The 19,781-nt window shown below is 47.0% G+C and overlaps 2 protein-coding genes across 2 annotated transcripts; one reads left to right on the forward strand and one right to left on the reverse strand.

Moving 5' to 3' along the window:
• Positions 1–5,951: 5,951 nt before the first annotated feature.
• Positions 5,952–11,176, reverse strand: bcs1l (BC1 (ubiquinol-cytochrome c reductase) synthesis-like). The gene is made up of 7 exons (XM_079277307.1): positions 10,625–11,176; positions 10,402–10,541; positions 10,079–10,273; positions 9,777–9,840; positions 9,487–9,659; positions 9,107–9,224; positions 5,952–6,629 (listed from the first exon to the last, which is right to left on the reverse strand). Exons 1-7 carry the CDS (start codon positions 10,942–10,944, stop codon positions 6,380–6,382), a joined length of 1,260 nt encoding a protein of 419 aa, XP_079133433.1. The 5' UTR covers positions 10,945–11,176; the 3' UTR covers positions 5,952–6,379.
• Positions 11,177–11,655: 479 nt separating this feature from the next.
• znf142 (zinc finger protein 142) lies at positions 11,656–19,748 on the forward strand. Its single transcript, XM_079277305.1, has 8 exons — positions 11,656–11,663; positions 12,003–12,494; positions 12,607–12,831; positions 13,586–14,410; positions 14,526–14,703; positions 14,972–17,921; positions 18,597–18,702; positions 19,195–19,748. Exons 2-8 carry the CDS (start codon positions 12,008–12,010, stop codon positions 19,713–19,715), a joined length of 5,292 nt encoding a protein of 1,763 aa, XP_079133431.1. The 5' UTR covers positions 11,656–11,663; positions 12,003–12,007; the 3' UTR covers positions 19,716–19,748.
• The last annotated feature ends 33 nt before the right edge of the window (positions 19,749–19,781 follow it).

Raw genomic sequence — 19,781 nt, forward strand, 5'->3', positions numbered from 1 at the left:
CATTTAATTTACAATTAATGAGCGACTAATGTAGCCAGGATGTCTTCAGACAAAGCATCGATGCGGCGCGACACAGTGTTGTTGGACACCGGGATCATGTCCAACTTTTTTGCTTCTTTCTCCCCAATCATACATTCCACCATCTCTCTGGCAGCTGGCAAGCTCACGTCTTCGGCGATTGTGTGCGGTAGCCCCTTTCTCGCTATTCTGTAACCAGATATGAAGCCCGTAGTGCGTCATTTATAGACCAACACATGAATGAGACTGCAGTTGTTTTTGGCTGTTTTGTAACTCCTCCAATTTCGATATAAACAATGTAAGGGGCTTTTGACTTGCACTGGCATGCTTGGTGTTCAGGTGGCGACGTAAATAAGAGCTTCAGACTGTTAGCCAGAACCTCACTGCACACCACGCACTGTGGCTTTGGGCAATCTGCGTTGCCAATCCAAGTGAAGCCCAGACACAGATACTTTTCATCATATTTCCCAGTCTGATGCTCACTCTCGTTTCCTCTTTTTCACCTTGACTCCGCGATGGGCCGATGTGCTCCCGATTTGTCTGTGCTGCACCTCTCCGTTCCCCTCGCCTCCGATTCCTCTCTCTCTCTGTCCCTCTCCTCTTTTACGACTGATAGCTTCAGATGTCCCACCTGACAGTTTTTAAATTAAAATTACATTTTTTTTAAATATTTAATAGTATTACACCATCAGACCGCCATTACACTTTTCCTCTCGCGCACCCCCTAGAGGCAGCTCGCGCACCCCCACTTTGGGAATCCCTGGTATAGCACATTTCAACAACAAGGTAATTCAAAGTGATTCACATGAAACCATTAAAAGCATCAAAACACAAGGCAAAAGAAAAGGAGATCGCAAAAACAATTTAAAAACAGCGTAAAAAATAAAATTCAGTGGTAAAATGCAGAAATGCAGGAAATTGATTAATATTGTAGGTGTGTGGAAACAAACAAGGAGTCGAGTATTCCCTTTGGCTGCACCATGTGGCCGTTTATTTCCATCCATACAAACATTCCACACATTCACTTCCTGTCACCCTTTAACCCCCTCTGTCACCAGGGTTACGCCCCTTTCCTTAAAGGGGCCCCGTGAATTCGGTCGTCCCCTACATGCCTCCCCCCAGAATTCACCAACTCCCGAGATTAGTCCCAACCATTAATGTTTGGGGGCCCGGATCAACCGACCAGCCCGACTCCGTGTCTCTGGGGCCGGAGGCAGAACCACCGTTGAAGGCCCCCTCCGGGTCCTGTCGTGCTGAGGTGGGAGGGCACGAGGCCGCCCCCGCCGTGGGGGTTCAGCCAACCGTACAGGTTGGTCCAGGTCCAGATGTGCTGGTTTAAGGCGGTCAACCGACACGTTCTCCAGCTTGCCGCCCATGTCGACCTTGCAGGTTTTGTCTCCGGTCTCCAGCACCCGAAACGGCCCGACGTAGGGGGGTTGAAAGGGTCCACGGTGGCCGTCCTGGCGAACAAACACATACTCCGCTGACCTGAGGCTGGACGGGACATATGACTGCGGAAGGCCGTGCTGCGACGTGGGCACTGGTTTAAACAGCCTGGCTTTTTCCAGGAGCGTTTCCCGCTGCTGGGTTGCAGACCAAGGGTCTGTGACTTTGGGGATAAACTCCCCCGGGACCCGCAGTGGCTCTACATAGACCAGCTCAGCCGATGAAGCTTGCAGATCATCTTTGGGGGCTGTCCTGAGCCCCAACATGACCCACGGGAGCCTGTCCACCCAACTGCTGTCTTTGAGGCTGGCACGGAGAGCAGCTTTCATCGACCGGTGGAACCGCTCGCATAAGCCATTAGCCTGCGGGTGGTAGGCGGTAGTGCGATGGAGCTTCACCCCTAGGCTTCCTGCAACTGCATTCCACAGCTCTGATGTAAACTGTGGGCCTCGGTCCGAGGAAACGTCAGCTGGGGCTCCAAACCTGGCGACCCAAGCCTGAATAAATGCCCGAGCCACCTCATCCGCCGTTTTTGATGACAACGGGACAGCTTCTGGCCAATGAGTGGTTCGGTCTACCATCGTGAGGAGATGTGTGAACCCACGGGATGGGGGCAAAGGTCCTACCAAGTCCACATTCACATGATCGAACCTCCTTTCTGGCACAGAGAACTGTGCTAACGGGGCCTTTATGTGACGGTGCACCTTGGAGAGCTGGCACACCACACAAGTCCCGGCCCACTTCCGTATATCCTTTTTCAGCCCGTGCCAGACAAATTTTGCTGAGATCAACTTCTGAGACGGCCTCTTGCCCGGGTGGGACAGACCATGAATAGCATTGAAAACCTGCTGTCTCCATTCGTCGGGAACAACTGGCCGCGGCTGGCCTGTGGAGACGTCGCACAGGAGCGTAACGCCAGTTTCGCCAAACGGGACCTCCTCCAACCGCAGTCCCGTGACTGCCGTCCTCAACTCCTGGATGCCCGGGTCTGTAACTTGATCCTCTGCCATCTTGTTATAGTCCAAGCCTAACTGGACAGCCCCGGTGACAGCCCTGGAGAGACAGTCTGCGACCAGGTTTTCCTTGCCCGCTACATGCTGCAGATCCGTGGTAAACTCTGATATGAAGGAGAGCTGGCGCTGCTGGCGTGCAGACCATGGTTCGGTGCTCTTACTCATGGCAAACGTCAGTGGTTTGTGATCCACAAACGCAGTGAACGGCCGAGCCTCCAGCAGGAACCGGAAATGCCGAATGGCCAGAAAGAGGCCGAGGAGCTCCCGATCGAACGTGCTGTATTTCCGCTCATTAGGCCGCAACTGTCGACTGAAGAAGGCCAGCGGTTGCCACGCCCCTTTCACCCACTGCTCGTGTACCGCGCCCACCGCGTAGTCCGAAGCGTCCGTGGTGATTGCAATCGGAGCCTTAGGTGACGGGTGTGCCAGCATTGTTGCGTTTGCCAGAGCTGTTTTCGCATCAACAAACGCAAGTTCCCTCTCTTCAGTCCAATCCACCAATCCACCGAGGCCATTCAGAGCAAGCAACCGGCGAGCCCGCTCAGAGTCCGAAAGCCCGAAAATGTTCAACAGCCGGTCTTTCAGGGTATTGTACTTATCCCTCTCTGGCGGATTTTCCAGAATGCTCACCACTCTGCCTGCTGTCGAACTGCCGAGAGCCGCCACAACATAATAATATCTTGTCGCGTCCGCTGTAATGTCTCTGAGGGCAAACTGTGCCTCAGTTTAAGCGAACCACACCGCCGCTTGCGTCTCCCACGCAGTTTCACGCAGTTTCAGCGAAACTGCGTGCGTCGTCATTCTTTCTTCTGGAAACGTCCAGGAGTGTCAGGGTCACCAATGTAGGTGTGTGGAAACAAACAAGGAGTCGAGTATTCCCTTTGGCTGCACCATGTGGCCGTTTATTTCCATCCATACAAACATTCCACACATTCACTTCCTGTCACCCTTTAACCCCCTCTGTCACCAGGGTTACGCCCCTTTCCTTAAAGGGGCCCCGTGAATTCGGTCGTCCCCTACAATATATTAATTGAACGTGGTTCAATTAAAGGCAGCAGCAAACAGAAAGGTCTTCAATCTTGATTTAAATGAGCTGAGGGTCTCAGCAGACCTGCAGCTTTCTGGGACTTTGTTCCAGATATGTGGAGCAGAAATACTGAACGCTGCTTCTCCATGTTTAGTTCTGACTCTGGGAACAGAAAGTAGACCGGTCCCAGACGACCTGAGGGGTCGGGATGGTTCATAAGGTAGCAGCAGATCAGAGATGTATTTTGGTCCCAAACCATTCAGTGCTTTGTAAACCAACAGCAGGATTTTAAAGTCAATTCTTTGTTGGACAGGAAGCCAGTGCAAAGACCTCAGAACTGGGGTGATATGATCCACCCTCCTGGTCTTAGTGAGGACTCGAGCTGCAGCGTTCTGAATCAGCTGCAGCTTTCTGACGGATTTTTTACAGAGACCTGTAAACACGCCGTTACAGTAGTCCAGTCTGCTGAAGATAAATGCGTGGACAAGTTTTTCCAAATCCTGTTGAGACATAAGTCCTCTAATCCTTGATATATTCTTCAGGTGCTAGTGCAGAAAGCAGTTGAAATGAGCGCTGAGCCAACCCTGAGCTAGGAAACACTGCCTTTGCTGCAGCAGTCTCATGGAATCATTTGCAATGTCACTTAAAAATCAAAACACTTACATCTCTCTGTGACATTAGTGCCATTCTTAATGTCCATTCTCTGCCTGCCTGCGATTGCTTTCACTGAGCCTGTGCCTGGATTACTTTCAATTTTCAGTTTGACTCGCAGCCAATCAACCACGTATAAATAAAGGTTAAACAGAGAAATGCATTTCTGACCATCTACAGTATGTTGTAGTTGTATTTGACTATAAATAAACACAAACACGTTAGATTTAGCTGTTGTCACACATCCGCCTGTGCAATCAAGACCGGACATTAACTTTGGGACATGTAGCAGGACCTTGTCCTGTGTCGGGTTTTGTTTGTGGGCTTTCTCTTTATTACATAACTCTTGAGCAATGCTCGTGGTTCTTCTTGGAAGTACTTAAGTTTTCCTGCTTCCAACATGTGTGGTACTCCCAAAGCGCATATACAGGAAAGGTCTTGTAGCATCTGCTACGTGTACTTGAAGACTTTTGGCCTGACAGTAACAATAATAACTGGAAAAGGCTATATTTTCTGCACAAAATGTGCTTGCTGCTGAAATGTTGCAGATGAAACAGTTGAAGCTGTGGTACAACTGCAGTTCAAATGGAAGTGCTGAAAGAAGTTGGAGGAAGGAATGTTGAAGAGCAGGAAATAAAAGCAGTTGAACCGTCAGTTGAAGTGTCAAAGATGAAAGGCAAGGCAAGTTTATTTGTATAGCACATTTCAACAACAAGGTAATTCAAAGTGCTTCACATAAAACCATTAAAAGCATCAAAACACAAGGCAAAAGAAAAGGAGATTGCAAAAACAATTAAAAAAGTGTAAAAAATAAAATACAGTTGTAAAATGCAGAAATGCAGGAAATTGATTAATATATGAATTGAACGTGGTTCAATTAAAGGCAGCAGCAAACAGAAAGGTCTTCAATCTTGATTTAAATGAGCTGAGGGTCTCAGCAGACCTGCAGCTTTCTGGGACTTTGTTCCAGATATGTGGAGCAGAAATACTGAACGCTGCTTCTCCATGTTTAGTTCTGACTCTGGGAACAGAAAGTAGACCGGTCCCAGACGACCTGAGGGGTCGGGATGGTTCATAAGGTAGCAGCAGATCAGAGATGTATTTTGGTCCCAAACCATTCAGTGCTTTGTAAACCAACAGCAGGATTTTAAAGTCAATTCTTTGTTGGACAGGAAGCCAGTGCAAAGACCTCAGAACTGGGGTGATATGATCCACCCTCCTGGTCTTAGTGAGGACTCGAGCTGCAGCGTTCTGAATCAGCTGCAGCTTTCTGACAGACTTTTTACAGAGACCTGTAAACACACCGTTACAGTAGTCCAGTCTGCTGAAGATAAATGCGTGGACAAGTTTTTCCAAATCCTGTTGAGACATAAGTCCTCTAATCCTTGATATATTCTTCAGGTGATAGTGCAGAAAGCAGTTGAAATGAGCGCTGAGCCAACCCTGAGCTAGGAAACACTGCCTTTGCTGCAGCAGTCTCATGGAATCATTTGCAATGTCACTTAAAAATCAAAACACTTACATCTCTCTGTGACATTAGTGCCATTCTTAATGTCCATTCTCTGCCTGCCTGCGATTGCTTTCACTGAGCCTGTGCCTGGATTACTTTCAATTTTCAGTTTGACTCGCAGCCAATCAACCACGTATAAATAAAGGTTAAACAGAGAAATGCATTTCTGACCATCTACAGTATGTTGTAGTTGTATTTGACTATAAATAAACACAAACACGTTAGATTTAGCTGTTGTCACACATCCGCCTGTGCAATCAAGACCGGACATTAACTTTGGGACATGTAGCAGGACCTTGTCCTGTGTCGGGTTTTGTTTACATGTGGGTTACGGACTGTGCCTACTAGGCATGTGGACAAAGAGCCATGGTGTGCTGGTTGCAGATTGAAGATTAGAGGAGTTGTGTTTTCAGAACATTTTTGCAGGATGATTAACTTTACTGCTGCCCGTTGAACAACTCCACCGAAGCAGCTAGAGAGCCTCGGCCCCTTGATAGTCTGAGATGGGGAGTAGGTACGGGCCTTTCACACGATGGAATTCACTCAGCAGAAATGTATTTATTTGGTATCAATCATAAACTGCATATACAGTCTATGGCATCGGCGCTCATCTGTCTTAATAATACCATTACTTCAACTGGAAATCTAAAAACAATATTTCTCAAATCTCTCTTTAAGAAGTCATCAGTCTTCAAACACTCAGCAGTCCTGTCATTATTTCATTTGCGCAACATTGTCTATCGATCCTGCGGGGTCCATTTTGTGCAGCAGAAAGTGTCCTTGCACCAGGGCGGCGCTGATCTCAGCGTGGACGGCCAACGCACGCTCCGCAAACCGCTCTCCTTCGGAGGCAGGCTCATCTGGGTAGAACCGCCGGAACATCTGCGTAAGCTGCCAGTGCGTGCAATTGCCGATGTACTGCTTCAGGTCAACGCGGCCGGGTCGGATCAGTGCCGGGTCTAACCTGTGGGTAGAGATTACAAGCAAGAGCGGGGAGTTAATGTCACTGAAATTACCAGGGACGCACCGATGCATCGGCAACAGGTGTGTGGTTTGTTTACAGGTAAAAAGTGAAGGAACGTGTCGGCCGTGTGGCCCAATCCCAATGCCCCCCCCCCCCACACACCCTAAGGCAGGGATTCCCAAAGTGGGGTGCGCGAGCTGCCTCTAGGGGGTGCGCGAGAGGAAAAGTGTAATGGCGGTCTGATGGTGTAATAATATTAAATATAAAAAAAAATGTAATTTTAATTTAAAAACTGTCAGGTGGGACATCTGAAGCTATCAGTCGTAAAAGAGGAGAGGGACAGAGAGAGAGAGAGGAATCGGAGGCGAGGGGAACGGAGAGGTGCGTTGAGGAGAGACCGGGAGAAGAAATCGAGCCAGAGTCAGAGGAAGATGAGACGGCGCAGACTGGGAAAAAAAGAGGAAATATGATGAAAAGTATCTGTGTCTGGGCTTCACTTGGATTGGCAACGCAGATTCCCCAAAGCCACAGTGCGTGGTGTGCAGTGAGGTTCTGGCTAACAGTCTGAAGCTCTTATTTACGTCGCCACCTGAACACCAAGCATGCCAGTGCAAGTCAAAAGCCCCTTACATTGTTTATATCGAAATTGGAGGAGTTACAAAACAGCCAAAAACAACTGGAGTCTCATTCATGTGTTGGTCTATAAATGACGCACTACGGGCTTCATATCTGGTTACAGAATAGCGAGAAAGGGGCTACCGCACACAATCGCCGAAGACGTGAGCTTGCCAGCTGCCAGAGAGATGGTGGAATGTATGATTGGGGAGAAAGAAGCAAAAAAGTTGGACATGATCCCGGTGTCCAACAACACTGTGTCGCGCCGCATCGATGCTTTGTCCGAAGACATCCTGGCTACATTAGTCGCTCATTAATTGTAAATTAAATGTGATAATCTGCCTCTGAGCCTGTGCGTGTGTGCTCGCATCCGTATTGCTCTTTAAAAGTGACGCCTTGTGTCACTGAAAGTTATTGAAACTTTGTTGCAGTGTTTCAGGGCGTTTTCACACCTTCAGTTCGTTTGCTTTGTTGCAGTTGCTCCTTTGTTCGGTTTGTGTTCACACTGCAACATTTAACAGCGGACTAAATCTTGTAAACAAATGCCACGCGCGAGCAAACTGTTCTCTCATTGGTCCGATTCTTATGCGGCTATGAAGGCTTAAAAGGCTCTGTTGCTTCTTTTTTTTTTTTTTTATTAAGGGGGGGGGGGGGGTGCGCGAACCCGGTCGGGATGTAGAAGGGGGTGCGCGGCCTAAAAAGTTTGGGAACCGCTGCCCTAAGGCCTTAAACCCAGAACCCTCAGGGACTTAGTGACTTTAATCCTTAATGTTTCAGAGTAAATGTAATTGGCTGAACACCCGTGTGCCTTCCCCTTTGTTTTTACGTCGCCATGCTTCCACCGGTAACCCCGTGTTTAACGTCACATTGCTATGAATTGTGGGTAAATCCCTTGAGCTACGTGTGCAGAAATGCGGACTCTCAATTTAAATTTTATTACATTTAACTTGTGTTTCACAAAAATAATGTACAAAAGATAGTCTAATGAAATGCTGAATGACTTTAAAACCGTTCAGTTATATTTATTTTTATGAAAATGTATGTAAAACTCACCCGTGAAATGTCAAAAAAACACAATAGCCATAACATAACGGCCATAAAATAGCTTGTAGTGTGCATTGTGAAAATATATCAATGTAACTGGGTAAATATCATAGTTTGAATTCTAGTTTATAGTAATTTAAAACAGTTTAAATATTCTAAACTTATATTATTTGATATTTTTTAGCCACTAACATGCATAACAAGCTGAAAACACAACAATGGGGCATATTGTCACCATATAAAGCTGTATTAGCTAACTGCTGCTTGTTTATACATCCACCCAGCAGAGCAATATTAGCATTGAAGTCCAATATTTAGTGTCCTCTTGGCTCTGTTTTGGTGTGCATCAACTCCTGATAAATACATGTCTCGTTAACTGCTAAACACTCCACTATGTCTGTCCACCAGTGCATGCTGGGCAGGCGGCGAGTACTGGATTCATTAGAGGCTAACTGCAGTCAGTTAATTGTTCTCTGAGGGTTCATCACTACGATTGACATTTGTCACATCATACACAATCATTTCATTCTTTGTTAATATTTCAAAAAAAAGATCTACTGGTGCAGCTTTAAGTGTTTGTTTTCTTTTAGTTATATTTATTAGATTACCGTAGTCGTTTCAGCAGAATGTTTTAGTTTTTTTGTATGAGTTACAAAAGGTATAAAAATAACTGCTGAACTTATGTCAGGTCGTTGAGGATCATTTGTGGATGACTTGACTTATTTTAAACTTCATGATTACTAATATCAGCAACATTTAAAGACAATACTGTCTTTGTAAAACGAATACTGTGTTCACACATTTTATTCAAGCAGTACCTGTCAATGAAGTTGGTGGTCATAAAAACTATTCTGGCCTCAGATGAAGCCACTCCATCCAGAGCGTTAAGCAGGCCACTGAAGGTCAGTCTCCCCATTCCCTGGTAGGCCACCGGGTCTGGGAAGCAAAAGCAAAAAAGAGATTTGAAATTCACCCTCAAAAGAGAATGAAACACAAAGACGGGTCCGTCTGAACAATCACAGCTTTAGAAGTGAACACAGTAGTTAATTCTACCTGAGACATAAATGAAAACATCTCATGAGTCAATGTAAACAGAGGGACTAACATGTTCTAGTAATATTGGTATAGTTCAACCTCTTCTTTGTGTGACGTTTCTGACAACAAACTCCCAAACCGCCGGCCGTTCCCTGTCACTCACTGTCTGTGGAAAGCAGCTCTCGGCTGACAAAGGCTGCATCTACATCCTCCAGCAGTATGATGCTTTGCTGCGGTGCCACGCTCAGGAGGTGGTTGAGACGGTCGTCTGAAAGGCTTTGGTCGCTCAGACTCATCAGACAGATGCTGTAGCCCAGCTCGCCTGCCAGAGCCGTGCTGGAACACAAGGAGCCAATGAGTGAAATTGATCCAAAGCACAAGCCGTGACAGTCTTTTGATCACACAGACTCTAAAACAAGAAGGGTAAGGGCTCAAATCCAAAAGCACTCTCACATAAAGCTGCTTTTTCCACACCCTGGGGGGCCATACAGCAGGTATCCTCTTCTGTAGGGTATGCCTGCGTTGACAGAAATAAATAAATATCAACATGGTCACACAGAACAACTGGAAATTCACAAAAAAAGACACAAAAATATATTAAGGTTTTGACACTGCTGGCAGGCACAACACCTCACAACAGTAACGGTCATGATATGCAGACACAAGTTATATAACACTCTAATATAAAAAAATAAAACAGTTAAACGCAACTTGTTGCGCATTGAGTGAATGAGTTAAACACCAGGATATTCTACCTCTGTCCATGTACCACTTGGGGTTCCCAATGAATTCCTTCACATCATCTACGATCCTTTCGGTCAAGCCTCCCTCCAGCACCACGGAGCTGAGGGGTCTGCGTCGCCGTGGAAAGCCGAAGGGTCTCCAGTCGCCGCCCATGGCGGTGTACATCACTGTCCTTCCCTCTTCCTGCTTCAGGGCCAGTTCTCTTGCTGCAAAACATAATTGAAATCTGCACCAAATGGATTCTAAATGGCAAATGGATGCAACACGAGTCAAGTGTGTTGCAGCGAGGTGTGTGGGGGGTGGGGATGTACTGTGGACATGCGTAAACTTTTACCTTCTTGTAAGATATTAAAGAAAATCTGTCTGTCTCTGCCTAAAGCAGTGAAGGTTACGGACTCCCACGGGGTTCCAGTGTTCAGGTCCACCATCTGCTTCTCTCTGGTCCTCTCCACCCGGATCCACTTCCTCCCGTACCTGCATACCACAACAGATGACAGCGTCAGAGGATGTACTGTACTGCCCAGGACAACGGTAACTGTAGGTATCATATCTCTGACCAGATGATGTGGTTCCCAGGGCTTGGGTGGAAGTCAAACTGTGTGTGAACCCGCCCGCTCTCGTGTGCCAGGTAGGAGGTCTGCACGCTCAGGTGCTGAGTGTGTTTGCTGTGCTTGGTGATCCAGCTCAGCAGCCAGTGGTAGCTCTTATCCCTGCTGGGGACCTCCAGGGTGATCATGTAGTGCCTGCGGAAGAAGATCATTCCCACCTGGGCACCTTTCCTGGCCACTGCCAAGGCTGTCCCGATCCCAACCAGTCCAAACCCAGCCCCGAAGTACGGGTTGTCCTTCAGGCTGTCCAGAAAGTCCGACAGGGGCATTGTTGCTGATATGTGCGCAACCCCCCAGTGGAATCAGACTATGTAGTTATTATACACTAGTTTCAAGCGATACATCCTGCCATGTTAAGAAATTAGCGAATATTCCACTGGCTTGCCCTCTTTGTCTCCATCTCATACGGCTGTCTTGGATGCTGTCGTTTCCGGTGTACACATTTTCTTTGAAAACAACATTTGTTCAACCTACTAAAATCCACATGCGCGCAATGTATGGTTGTGGTGCGCAGTAGTGATAGCGACCTCTACTACACTTCCTGTGTTTGACAAATAACTGTCCGACTGTGCGCCTGACCTCAATCGTCTGTTCCTAGCTCGTGTTATCTTCACATTATTTTTGCTCGTAAGCTAAGAAGCCAACTCAACTAAACACATAAAGATAAATGTGTTGGCGACTAGCATAGTGTGTGCATGTTACTGTAGACTGTGCGGACCGCAAAGGCGAAATGAATTGCTAGCAGGATCTGTTAGCGGTTAGCGACCAAATTAACAAGAAGCTAACGATAGCGCAGTTATCGGGGCTGCTGTTGGCGTATTGATACCATTTTATACCATCATGTAAGTGAAACGTCGTCTACTATCACTCAGAATTAATAAAGACAGCCTTGGCAGATAAAGATGAATTTTACGCGTTGGATGCTGTCAACCTGATAATGGTTGGTATTCTGTGTTTCAGATAGAAACGGACCGCGGAAACCCAGGCAGTAGGTTGATATTCTGTTTGTACCTTACACTCTGTGGTTTGTCCTGCAAGAATAGAGCTGATCTAATGTTCATCACCTAACTAGTAAAGAAAATACAAAGCAACAGAGAGTAAATTAGGCCCTAATATAATGAAAACACAATGTATTGTTCGAAGCTAAGTTACTGTATATATTGTAGTCGGCTCAGTGCGATGATGTCTATTTGTATGCATTGAGAGGAATCGCAGTGTTTCGTGAACCATCAATTCAATGTTTTGAAAAATGTTAACATTTAAAAAAAATGTTTAGCATGCTGTTTTTAAATCTGTCCAATTGTAAATAAATGCTGTTTTTTTCCAGACACAATGGAGACCGTGGAACCTCATGGATGTGAAAAATGTGGGCAGAGTTTCTCAGACAGTGGCTTGTTTACCTCGCACCCCTGTTCAGAAAGGCCAATCACTCCATCCAGCAAATTAAAGGTGGGGAACTACAAATGTTCTCAGTGCAGTGAGGTTTGTTCTGAGTTGGGCGTCCTGAAGCGCCACTTCAAAATCACCCACAGTGGGCACGACCCTGAAGGCCCATTCCCCTGCGCTGAGCAAGGCTGTCAGTTCAGCAGCGCAGGCCGTCACGAATATCAAGCCCACTTGATGTCCACACATGGTCTCACTCTTGTTCCTTGCCACATCCGGTCCTGCAAAGTGTCTTTCCTCACACAGGATGAGATGGAGAGACACCTGCGGGGCCACATGCCCTTCGGCTGCTTTCGGTGTCAGTTTGTCACTCTAAATGTTGAAGACCTGAATGACCACCTGGTGGAGCACAACCATCAGCCACCTTGCGCTCAAGGTAAACAGAGTTGGTGTTATGTTATACACGTGCAGAAATCCATTAAACATGTGCTTGGTTTTCAAAAATAAAAAGTAGATTTAAATGAACATTTTGCCGCATCTGTTCATAGAGAACGAGACAGCGGCCACGGTATGCACAAATGGAAGCAACCAGCCTCAGGCGTCCGGCAGGCCGAAGAGAAAGCTAATCCCTAAACCAGTTTATGCATCATCGTTAACAGAAGATGGGAATGAGGAACCGCCTGAGCAGCAAAGGCGCAATATTAAAAGAGTGAGAAAGGCAGTGGAAAGAGACAAACCACCAGCGGTGGATGCTGCATCGGCACCATCCAAAGGTACGTACACCAACCTGCCTGGTATGTTATGGTGAGTTAAGGTTGTATCAAATAATAAAGCACACAGAAGTCACAAAAACGTGAGATTTTCCAGTGATATTAAAACACACAAGTGATCAATTAGGGTGCCAGTTAGTGACGTGTGATTGCTCCAGACCACAAAGTCCAATGGCAGTGTTATTACACTTAGCAGGACAGTAATTAGATGAACTACAACCCATTCCGCCAAACGAACTAGCTGGGGAACACCGTGGAGCAATTAGAGAGCCGGACATTCCCCTCACGAGTTGGTGGAGACCAAAAACAGAGATAAAAAAGAAAGTGAACATTGGACGAACAATCATCGCATGGACACCAACACGACTCAAAATTCAGGATGGTGTTGCTCTATGACTGCTGGATGTGTCAAAAAGCCAGGGTTGGCTCAGGTTTTCCATATCAACTTAAAAGGTGATAAAGTGTCAATCTTGTGTTCATAACTAGTTTACACAGCCAACAAGTGGCCAAAACAGCAGGTATTGCAAATAGCCATGTTAGCAAATACTGTTATTGCACCTGTAGCAGCAAAAGTGTGCCAAGTGAGTGTCTTATGATGCAAGACAATAGTGCAGAAAGTTACAGTTGGCAGTGTAATAGTCTATCACAGAAGCTACTATGCTTTGTTCTCGTTTAGATTTTTCCAACATGTCAATTGAAAATATACTCACTTTTATCACAGACTTTGAAATGAATTTCCTATGTTCTTGTCCATCAGAGTACCTTGCGGAGGGATCAGAGCATACCTATCGCACCCACACCTGCCCCAAGTGTCGACGCTGCTTCAAGATGCGCTCCCACCTGCAGGAGCACCTCCATTTACATTTTCCCGACCCCAACCTCCAGTGTCCCAACTGCAAGCGCTACTTCACCAGCAAGAGCAAGCTACGCATACACAGTCTCCGTGAGGCGGGCGACAAGGTTCACCGTTGCCACTTGTGTGAATATTCTGCCGTGGAGCGGAACGCCATCCGCCGCCACCTTGCCAGCGTGCATGCCGATGAGGCAGAGGATGGCGTGAGCGGTCACAGCTATCCCTGCCCGACTTGTGGTCAAAGCTTTCGCCAAAGCAGGTCGCTTAAGGCCCACATGAAGACGCACAACATCCTGTCGGGCAGCAAGCCAGTGGCCTGCTTCCAAGGGGGCTGTTCTTTCAAGAGTTCTTTGCGCAAAGAACTTCTTCGACACACTGCCGAGGTGCACGGGGTCAGGGCTGTAGGGTGTCGTCATCACGCCTGTGGCGCCGTCTTCCAAAGCGAGACGGACATGGAGGCTCATTATCGGACGCACCTCGCCTACCACTGCTCACAGTGTGATTTCTCTTGTTCCAATAAGACCGTCTTCCTCCAGCACCGGCGGCACGGTCACCCAGGAAACGACGAGCTTTGCTGTGACTTTTGCTCCTTCGCCACATTTAACCCCGTGGAGTTCGAGCAGCACATTGGACATTTGCACGCCAACGAGAAGATCCACCGCTGCTCTCAGTGCAGCTACGTGACCTCGCACAAACGGGGCATGAAGCGCCACATGCTGATGCACAGCGGTGAGGAGTGAATCGATTTTTAATGCTCCGATGGTTTTCTCATCTGATTCTCGCCTTACGTTTGGCCTTTGTGTTTTCTTCACATTTCCTGATTTAATCTTTTTCTCTCGAATAGGTGAGAAGCCCCACAAGTGTAGCCTGTGTGACTTCAGATGCCGAGATGAGTCGTACCTCTCTAAACATATGCTCACTCACTCCGACGACAAGAACTTTATGTGCGCTGAATGTGGATACGTCACTAAATGGAAGCACTATCTGAATGTCCATATGAGGAAACATGCTGGAGACCTCAGGTAGATACCTCAGTAGGTTTGATGCAACCATTGGTTATGTTTTTCATTTTTGGCATTGTTACTGCACTGCTGAGTACACACAGTTATCAAAAATCGATGATGTGTTTTCACTGAATTTAGTTTGAAGCCCCAACACACCCTTGATACACCCACACAGGTGTTTTCACTTATTTAGCCTGATTAGTGCAGTGCCCATGCCTATTCTCCGGAATCCCAAATGGTTTCAGTGTTCTGTTGTTATGACCAAACTTCCTGTCTCCTGTCCTAGGTATAAGTGTGACCAGTGCCCCTACCGCTGTCACCGCATGGACCAGCTCAATAGCCACAAGTTACGACATCAGGCCAAATCACTTATGTGCGAGATCTGCGCGTATGCCTGCAAGCGCAAATATGAGCTCCGCAACCACATGTTGGCCAAACACTCTGGTGAGGAGAAACCACCGTCTGTCCTGAAGTGCAAATACTGCACGTACACTACCTGCTACAGACAAGCCCTTCAAAACCATGAGAACTGCAAACACACCAAGCTGAAAGAGTTCCGGTGTGCCCTCTGCTTCTATTCCTCTTTCAGCAGCATCAGCCTCTTTCTGCACAAGAGGAAAGCTCATGGCTACGTCCCCGGGGACAAAGTGTGGCTAGAGAACTACGCTGCAAAGGAGAAGGAGAGGAACTCAACCGGGTTCTTGCAGGAGTTTTACGAAAAGCCCTCAGCAGTTCACGAGCAGTCTGAACCATCCACTTCTGAAGGACTTCCACCTTCTCAAAGAGAACAGTCTGATCTTCCTGGCTCAGCAGATCACAGTGCCAGCAAAGGGTCCCTAGCTGGTTCAGAAACTGTGGATGCTTTTGATGTTGTTTCTCAAGAGGTTGTTTATGAAGGTGTTTCTGACAATCCTTCACCTGTGAACAGCCCGGAGGAGTACTGTACTCTCGTCCTAACGACACTATCAACCACAGACTATCAGACCTCCTCTTTGCAGAGTCAGGAAGGACACTGCACAAATCAAACTCCAAGCACAGCCAATTTAAATTGTAATGGCTTTGACATATCCCAAGGGAAGGCAGACTCCTCTACATCTTCATCAGAGGAAGACAACGTAGCAATGGCAGATGCAGAACGTGAACAAAGTGACTTAGATGACAACTGTGTGCCTCGGAATAATACAAGTCAACCAGTTGAACCTAGGGAGTGTCGAACATCTGAGGTGGAGAATGATGGGGGATCAATCGGTTCCACGTTTCCATCCGAGCAGAATAAGGCATTGGAATCTGAGATCCGACTGAAAGCTATGAAGAAGCACGACAAGGACCAAGCAGATGCCATGGTTTTGGAGGGAAGGGTTCAGATGCTTGTGGTTCCAACCAAAGACGTCCATCGTTGCGACAAGTGTTCCTATGTAACCAGCAAGGCGAGCGCTTTGAAGTACCACTGCCGGGCTTTGTGCCGCGGTAGAACAAAGGGACACAAGTGCCAGGGTTGTGGCGCGCAATTCAAACAGAGGCGAGGCCTTGATAGCCACCTTGCAAAGAAGTGCCCAGCACTTCCACGAAAAACAAGGGCATTTGTAGGCATTTCAAATACAGCAGAAGACAACTCTACTGTAGGCCAGGGAGGATCCAAACAAGTTGATGAGGGAACAAATGCCGATCAGACAGAACTTCTTCATCAGAATTCCACAGATTCAAACGATCAGGAATTTAATGAGCAAGAAGAGGAAGAACGTACATCTCATTTAACAAAATGTAAAGGTTTTGTTCATAACGTTTTTACAGCCAGTGAATCAGGACAGAAGCCAAGTAAAATCCTGACAAAAAAGCTTTTGAAAGTTAAACTGACAAAGAAGCAGTTATTATCCAATGGCAAGCAACGAAATATTCCACTGCAGACGTCCCTTTCCGCTAAACAAGATGGGAAATTCAAATGCAAGCTGTGCAATTTTTCTTCACTCCGGCTCACAACGGTTGAGCGACACCTCTCACACTGCAGAAAGATCTCAAAGAAAAGAGGGAATCGGATCATTCCAGAAGTGGAGGATGAGTGTGGTCCTGAGTCGGCCAACGAAAGAGAGGACTCGGCCGAAGAGCACAATGACAGAACTGGGAAAGTTTCAGAAAAACACAAACTCTTCTCTTGTCCAAGCTGTGCATTTAAGTGCAGTCAGAAAAGGGCATTAGACAGTCATGGAAAGAGAGGCTGCTTGAAGCCAGATGAGGTCCAATGCACCATGTGTTCACTTGTAGCCAAATCCCACATTTCTTTGACCCGTCACATCTTGTGTGTCCACAGCGGAAAAAAAGTTGCTCTTGCTAAACGTGTGCATTGCCAGCACTGTACTTTCACCTGTAAACAAGAACGATGCATGGCGCTGCATGTCGCGCTCAAACACAAAGGTGCGCCACCTCACCGTTGTCGATATTGCCCTTTTAGCACCGCAAGGCGCTATCGCTTGGAAGAGCACGAGTCTCTCCACACGGGAATCGGTCGTCACAGCTGCGACGTGTGCGACAAGACCTTCGGGGCCGTGACCAAATTGCGGCAGCACAAGATGCGCATCCACGACAAACGGCCGACGCACTTCTGCCCGCTCTGTGACTTCAGCGGCTACACGCTCGACGATGTGAGACGGCACAATCTCAGGTGCCACACGGGGGAGTTGCAGCACGCTTGCACGCATTGCGAGGCGAGGTTCAGTTCAGAAGTTGCGCTGAGAAACCACTGTAAACGCGCACACCAGCTCCAGGTGCGTTTCCCGTGCAAGCAGTGCGACTACTCGTGTGGCAGCGAGGTCTCGCTGAAGACCCACAAGGAGCGCAAGCACCCTCAGGTGAAGTGCAACACCTGCCAGGAGTCTTTCAAGACGAAGGAGGGCCTTGAGATTCATCAGAGAACCCACCTGGCACATCTTTGCCAGCTGTGCCCCTTCGGGACCAAAACAAGGCAGCTGTTAGCGCAACACCTTCTGAGCGAACACGAGGAGGGATCTCCAGAGGACAAGCCTTTCAAGTGCAGCTCTTGTCAGTTTGCGTGTCGGCATCAGCTGGTGTTGGAGCAGCACTTCCGTTCACACGGAGGCAAGCGCCTGTACAAATGCACAGACTGCGAGTATTCAACCCGGAACAAGCAGAAGATCACGTGGCACATTCGCATACACACCGGAGAGAAGCCTTACAGCTGCGAGCAGTGCAGTTACACCTGCACTGATCCGTCGAGGTTGAAGGTAAGCTCATAGTTTATAGCTTGTTGTGTGTAAGATTAAAAAGGTCATTAAGAGTGCTGTTTTGTACGGAACTTTATACGATTAGGCCATTTATTTCTTTACAGGAACGCCAGCACGTATCTTTGTCACAATTGTTAAATAACCACATAGGACAAATGTTTTTAAAAAAAGAGACGGTTGAAACCACTATACCATCGATCGATAAAGTATGAAACCACAACATCCCGTTTTTAAACTTTGTACAGATTTAAACAAATGCAATATAACGTGTTTTTAGTGACGTGCTTTTCTTAGCTGTTTCCCACTGTCCCCAGCTTTTATGCTAAGCGAAGCTAACCAGCTGCTTGCGGTGGTGGACAGACATAAGAGTGGTGTGGATCTTCTCATCTAACTTTTGGCACAAAAGCAAAGCATGTTTCCAAAAACTTCCATCAACTGACAGCAAGGACGACTTTTAATTTGTTCTGACACAACTCAAAAATGTCTCTGTTTAGTGTTTCATCATTATTTATTAATATGTATATATATTATAAATATATGTTATATATATTTATCTTATATATATTTATATATAGTATAGGTCCTATACTGATATTTGATGTATTTACACAAACCAAAGCGAAATAATAATGCTACATTTTCTTTTTCTATGTTTTATAATAACGTCTACCAAAGCTTCACATGAGGGTTCACCAAGAAGAGAAGAAGTACCTTTGTCCAGATTGCGGCTACAAATGCAAGTGGGCGACTCAGCTGAAGTACCATATGACCAAGCACACAGGTATCAATCAGCATGAAGGCATAAAGCTTGATGATTATAATACTTTGTGACTTTTCAACATTAGATAACTACCTGAACAATGATTTTTTTCTTTTTGCCTCATTGCCTCTATCATCAGTGTCTCACTCCCCAAATACTGCCATGTTATTAGTGTGAGGCAGGATACCGTCAGCACTGTAGCCGTTGTTTGCACCGTTTGTGCTATTAGCACCGTTTAGCTTCCAGCAGCCGGCTCAGCCGTCGCCATGTTGAGAGCCGTGTGGAGGCAATCCCTCAATCATTCACTTGCTCTGAATTTTGAATTTAGCATCTTTAATGCTCAGCCAAACTTCCCAAGATTTGTAACAAATAATATTTTAGCTTACATATTTTTATTGCATGATTTTCCCCTGTTAGCAAGCTACGAACACTCATCCGGATTTTGGTTTTGTAAGTGAGGTTTACAGATTTAGTACTGAATTGTAATTGCAACATTTATTTTGTCTTGTGCAGGGGACAAGCCATTCGCCTGTGACGAGTGTGACTACCGCACTAACAGAGCGGATGCTCTCCGCGCCCACCGGGACACGCAGCACTGCGAGCTGCGGCCTTATGTCTGCGAGAAATGCGGCAAAGCCTTCAAGACTAGCTTCATACTGAAGACCCATCAGCGGCAGCACAGCGACGATCGGCCGTACTCGTGTGGCCTGTGCCACAAGGCCTTCCGCTGGCCGGCAGGTCTCAGACATCACTACCTCTCGCACACCAAGCAGCGGCCTTTCTGCTGTCGCCACTGCTCCTACCGAGCCAAGCAGAAGTTCCAGGTGGTCAAGCATTTGCGGAGGCACCACCCGGAGATGTCAGTGGAGCAGGGCGTGGTGAGGGACTCTGAAGCGGTTAGCCTGACCCTGAAGGAGGCCTTGCAGGGAACGCTTGACGAGAGAGCAGCAGAAGTGGAGGAGGAGGAGGAAGGAACGGCCGACGAAGCACAGGCAGTAAATGAGGAGGTTGTGCAAAGAGAGACAAAACGCTGAAGAGAGGGCACAACAGATGCAGTGGTCAATTCAGATTGTAGATGGCAATCATTGCCAAAAGGAACA

This window comes from Melanostigma gelatinosum (genome assembly GCF_949748355.1).
Source record: "Melanostigma gelatinosum genome assembly, chromosome: 10".
Taxonomy (NCBI): domain Eukaryota; kingdom Metazoa; phylum Chordata; class Actinopteri; order Perciformes; family Zoarcidae; genus Melanostigma; species Melanostigma gelatinosum.